This window comes from Folsomia candida, unplaced genomic scaffold (assembly GCF_002217175.1).
Source record: "Folsomia candida strain VU population unplaced genomic scaffold, ASM221717v1 Fcan01_Sc053, whole genome shotgun sequence".
Taxonomy (NCBI): domain Eukaryota; kingdom Metazoa; phylum Arthropoda; class Collembola; order Entomobryomorpha; family Isotomidae; genus Folsomia; species Folsomia candida.
This window is the reverse complement of record NW_019091245.1, coordinates 354,998-360,433: the sequence shown is the minus strand read 5'-3', so window position 1 is coordinate 360,433 and position 5,436 is coordinate 354,998. Positions and strand designations below refer to the sequence as shown.

Below are 5,436 nucleotides of genomic sequence, written 5' to 3'. Positions count from 1 at the left end.
AATTTTGTGCTTATCGTGTTTCCTGGGATAATTATACGCTACATATGTACATACATACTTACATACATATTTTTGAGATGAGAATTATCTAAGGAAGATCGCGTAAAGATAAACGTAAACCTTCATTGTCGTCAGAGACTAACGTTTATAGCTAACGCCACAAAGCCGTGCCACAAAGGCACGAGGCCTTTGTGGTTGTGTGTGCAGAAATTGACACATTTAGTTTAAAAGATGGGCCCCCCAGAGCCTAGAGGCATATGGGGTCATCAAAATACTTTCAAAACTTAAGTATTCGTATAGCGCCATCATTGGATACTTTCGAAGTTAGGGGTTTCAAATTTCCAAAGAGGGAATACACAAATAACTGAAAATTACGGACGAAAGACGGCAAGCTCGTGCAAATATGGACGACCACCCGAAAAGTGTTATCTGCGACTGTGCTCAAGAAACTTTACCTGCTGAGGTCAAAAGACAATCCACCACCTTAAAGGTAAATTGCCCGTGTAGTGAAATAGTCTCAAAGACTGCTTGACGAGTAATTAAAGGGTTAGGGAAGATTGGACGGAGGAAAATTCGAGTTCATCAGCTGATAGAAATGCAAACAAAATATCGTCGAAATCCCTGCATAAACTTTTATACTAATTTTTAGACAAATCAGAAAAGTGATTTTGTAGTGTCATTAGACGAAGCACTATTTTCCCTACAAGGTAAAAATGGCCAACGCAAAATTTGCTACACCACAGACTAAATAAAATAACTAAATTTGTCTATATTCGAGAAGATGGCCTATGCCATACACGGAGAATTTTTGTAAAAAATTTAAGGAGGCTGGCGCGAAATCTGTCGTGGAGTCCTCTCACTTTTCAAAGGACCTACAGGCTATACTGCGGATATAAAATTATTTTAAATAACTAAATCCCTGTCAAATCACCTGACATAAGCCCAAAGGACTTTTTCTGCTTCGGATATCTGATAAAAAATATTTAACAAAAAAAGACTTAGACGAGACGCACCGTACAATTTTAAACAAGGTGCACCCACTGTCTCGCTCGTGCCCACCCCAGTATAATTTGTTTTCATAGCAAAGTATTAACATTATTATTCGCATTTTACTAAAGGCGATCACACATTCAGTGTAAAGTTTATTTCAAGGGAAACTTGAGAACGCGCCAGCCAAGTGGCGCCAAATTTGGTACATATAAGTTTGAAGGTCACACGGTGAGACTCACGAAGTTTCCAATTTGTGCTAATAAAGGGTGGCTTTAAAATTAGCCCGAATGAGGAAGTGTCAGTGAAAGCGCTTTCCGAAGCAAATGGACCGAATGTAGAAATCCATATCTCTACCCGAGAAGAGGTCTCTAACTGAAATGTGTTACTGACAGTGAAAACCTTAACTTGGTGTGAAATTAATAGGACGAATCAAACCTCAATGTTAAATGAATTAACTAGACGATTTATTAATATTCACCACACATTAGTTAATTAAATGTAATCGAGAGGATTATATCTTTAACTTTATTTTAATTATTTAAAGTGGAACATTTAACTTATATAAAAACGTTCTCTCTCTTTCTTCTCTTCTGCTCAAAACTGACAAAGACCTAAGACAAAGGGATGGGAGGGAGCATCTCAGAGGGACATTTAAATACTAGGGGCAACATAAGACTACAAATATCTTACATCTCCTACCGGAATTTGACTAAATTCATACTTACATAATCCTACAGGAATACTTCAATAGTTAAACAATAAAAATATTACAATTATAAATGATCCATAATCTTATTACTTCACTCATCGTTGCACAACTCTCCAAATCGATGAGGCTTCTTGATTACTCGTCCTCTCTTGGTTCTTGTGACAACTTCCATTTTCAAATCCTTGGACTCAGGCGTGTCTTTCTTGTCGTCTTGACTTATGGCAGGCAGTGCTGTGGCGGGATCGTTGACTTCCAATGAATACAATCTCTGCAGGGGTCATAGGAAGATCCCGGTACGAGTCCTAACTCGAGTAACTCGAACTTTCCCATCCTTTCCTGAGATGAGTTCAATAATCCTTCCTAAAGGCCATTCCACTCGCTTCTTATTATCACTGCCGATAAAAACCAACTCGTTTATCTTGAACGTCTTGGGTTCCTTCTCTTGTCCGCGCTGAACGAGTTGGCTGAGGTATTCCTTTCTGAACCTCCCACGAAGCTGTTCTATTAAAACCTGCATAGCTTCCAAAATTCCAACTTTGGGACAACTCGTATCCTGCACATCTTGCATGAACATTGCAGGAGTGATGGGAATTAAGTCTGTGGGATCCTCGGTGACAAATGTAAGTGGCCGTCCGTTCACCGTTGCTTCTACGGAACAAAGACAAGACACCAACTGGTCAAAATTCAATCTTGCGTTTCCGAGCATCCTCTTCGTCCCAGTTTCCTTTTCAACTCGAGACCAATCCATATTCTTGAATAAATTTACAGCTCCAACGAAGTTGGTTCCATTGTCGCTGTAGATCACGGATGGACGCCCTCTTCTTGCGACAAAGCGATCCAACGTCAAAATGAATGCTTCCGTCGACAAAGAGTCGACGACTTCCAGGTGGACACATCGATACACCGCGCACGTGAAAAGACAAAACCAGACTTTACTCTTATCCTTCAGGTAGAGGGGGCCGGCGTAGTCGACTCCTGTGACTTCAAGTACTTTTCCCATCTTGACTCTGTTGTCGGGAAGTTGACCACATGGCACAATTGGTCTCTTTGCGTTAAATCGTCTGCATCTAACGCAGGACGAAATCACTTTCTTTATTGTTTGTCTTCCTTGGAGAATCCAATATTTTTCTCTGAAGTTCCCCATGAGGAATTGAGCACCAGCATGAGAATTCTCTAAATGTGATTCTCGAATCAACATTTCCACAGCTGGATGGATTTTTGGTAACAACATTGGTGTATGGAATCCTTCTGGTTCTTGACAGTGGAATAACTTGGTTACCATTCGAATGATACCATCTTCGCCCATAATGGTTTCTAATCCCATAATTGAACTTCTTCCCTGTACGAAAACTTAATTAAGATAGACATATACAATGAGATCGCGAAATTTCGCCTTCCAACGATTTTGCTCTATGATACCTTAAAATTTCCGTAATTTTGTGTACATGAAGAATCCGTAATAATATTGGTGGGGCACCTTAGCAATTTTCGAGATATTAGCAAATATATGCGAATTTTTTGCAGATTTTTAAAATTTAATTTTTGACCAAAGCATGGGTAGAATTTAGTCAAACATCATTCGAAATAATTCGTAAAATTATTTTGCACTAATATTTGGCCACAGCGTCGAATTTGCGGGCCAGTTTGACAAATTGGCCAATTTGGTTAAATAATGCATTTTCCGTATTAGTTAAGATAGACATACATATACAATCAGATCGCGAATTTTCGCCTTCCAACGATTTTGCTCTATGATACCTTAACATTTCCGTAATTTTGTGTACATGAAGAATCCGTAAAAATATTGGGGGGGGGGGCGCCTTGGCAGTTTTCGAGATATTAGCAAAAATATGCGAATTTTTTGCAAATTTTGAAAAATTTAATTTTTGACCAAAGCATGGGTAGAATTTAGTCAAACATCATTCGAAATAATTCGTAAAATTATTTTGGACTAATATTTGGCTACAGCCTCGAATTTGCGGGCCAGTTTGACAAATTGGCCAATTTGGTTAAATAATGCCTTTTCCGTATTAGTTTTTTCACGATCGAAATATGGAACTTATTAATAACTAATGCAATTGTAAACAATAAAATCATCTATTCTAGCTCTTCCATTTTTTAAAATATTTGCCGAGTTTAATAGATTAATTCCTATTATTAGCTCCAACCAAGATTTTTGTTAACAATTCGAAATTTTGTTAGCAATACGAAATTTTGTTAGCAATACGAAATTTTGTTAATGCCGCGACCGACTTGTTTTGTTTCAACTTCACAATTACCTTTTCAGCATTTTCTATCTCTTCAATGGTAAGTGGGCCATTAAATCTTTCACGTCACGATGACCTTGAATTCTTCACGAATCTTCTAATCCATCCGATAACCCGGACATTCTTGTGAAAACTTGAGAATCGCTCCACATATAACGACTCTGCTACCTGACTTGTACTGGTCATCTGGGTGGATGTTATTTTCTTCTCTGTGGCAACATCCGCTTCATTGAGGTCAACTACTCTGGTTGGCCATTTGTCTTCGTCTTCTTTTAACCAGGCGGGTCCCTCCCACCATTTGGATTCCAGAAGCTCTCTAGCATCACATCCTCTGGAGGGGAGATCGGCTGGATTCATGACACCAGGAACGTGTCTCCAATACTCTGCACAATTTGTCAAATTTAGGATACTTCGCACGCGATTTCCGACGAACGTTCCCCAATCATCATTTCTTTGGATCCACGCTAAAGCCGTCGTGGAGTCCGTCCAGTAAGTGGTGGTAACACCGGCGTCCAGTGATAAAGCGTCAGAGACCGAGTTCATCATCCGAGCTGCGATTGTGCATCCTAATAATTCCAGTGTTGGAATCGTCATTTTCTTTAGTGGTGCAACCCGGGACTTGGCTTGGAGGAGGTGGACTTGAACCTGTTCTCCTATTCTTATTCTTACATACACCGCACTTGCATATGCTGCTTGACTGGCATCGCAAAATACATGGAATTGTAGATCTTGAGGTCGACAAGCTGAAATTGATGCCCATCTTGGTATCTTTATCTTGGCGAGGCATTCCATTTCTTCACACCATGTCACAAACTTCTGCTGCATTTCTTGAGGCAACTCCTTATCCCATTCTAATTTCTGTGCCCAAGCCTCTTGCAGTAATATCTTCGGCTGAAGGGTGGCTGGACACCTAAAGCCAATCGGGTCGAAAATCTTTTGAATTCTCGATAAGATTACCCTCTTGGTCAACTTCTCTTGCAAATCTGCAATCTTGATTTTACAACTGAGAGTATCCTTATCTTTATCCCACACGAGACCCAAAACCATTGTTGTAATCTTGATACTTGAATCCTGTGGAACACAACTACTGCCGCCATCCAATCCGCAGTAACGGTTGAACTCGATTCCGGATGTCCCCACAGCAGTGTGTTCCCATTGACGCAAATTCATCTTGGCGTCACTGAGAATCTCGGTGGATAAAGCCTTGAACGTCTCATATTCTTTAAAAGTGTCCAATGATGTCACACAGTTGTCAACATAAAGGGATCCCAACAGTTTATTTGCTAATGGCTGGAACTCTGCTTTCACCGACTTCAGGTGTTTTTCCAGCAGAGCAGCAAGTATGAAGGGGCTGCAATTAACTCCGAAAACAACCCTCTTGTGCCTGAATTCTATTAGCTTTTCTTGGGTCGCGTCCTCCCACCATAGGAAACGCAGGAAGTCGCGATCATCTTCTTTCACCTCGATCAT

At 40.1% G+C, this 5,436-nt stretch overlaps 1 protein-coding gene across 1 annotated transcript; it reads right to left on the bottom strand.

Annotated features, from left to right (window-relative positions):
• Positions 1-1,976: 1,976 nt before the first annotated feature.
• On the bottom strand, positions 1,977-5,436 carry LOC110862273. Its single transcript, XM_022111452.1, has 2 exons — positions 4,135-5,436; positions 1,977-3,038 (listed from the first exon to the last, which is right to left on the bottom strand). The coding sequence occupies exons 1-2, from the start codon at positions 5,434-5,436 to the stop codon at positions 1,977-1,979; spliced, it is 2,364 nt and encodes a 787-aa protein (XP_021967144.1).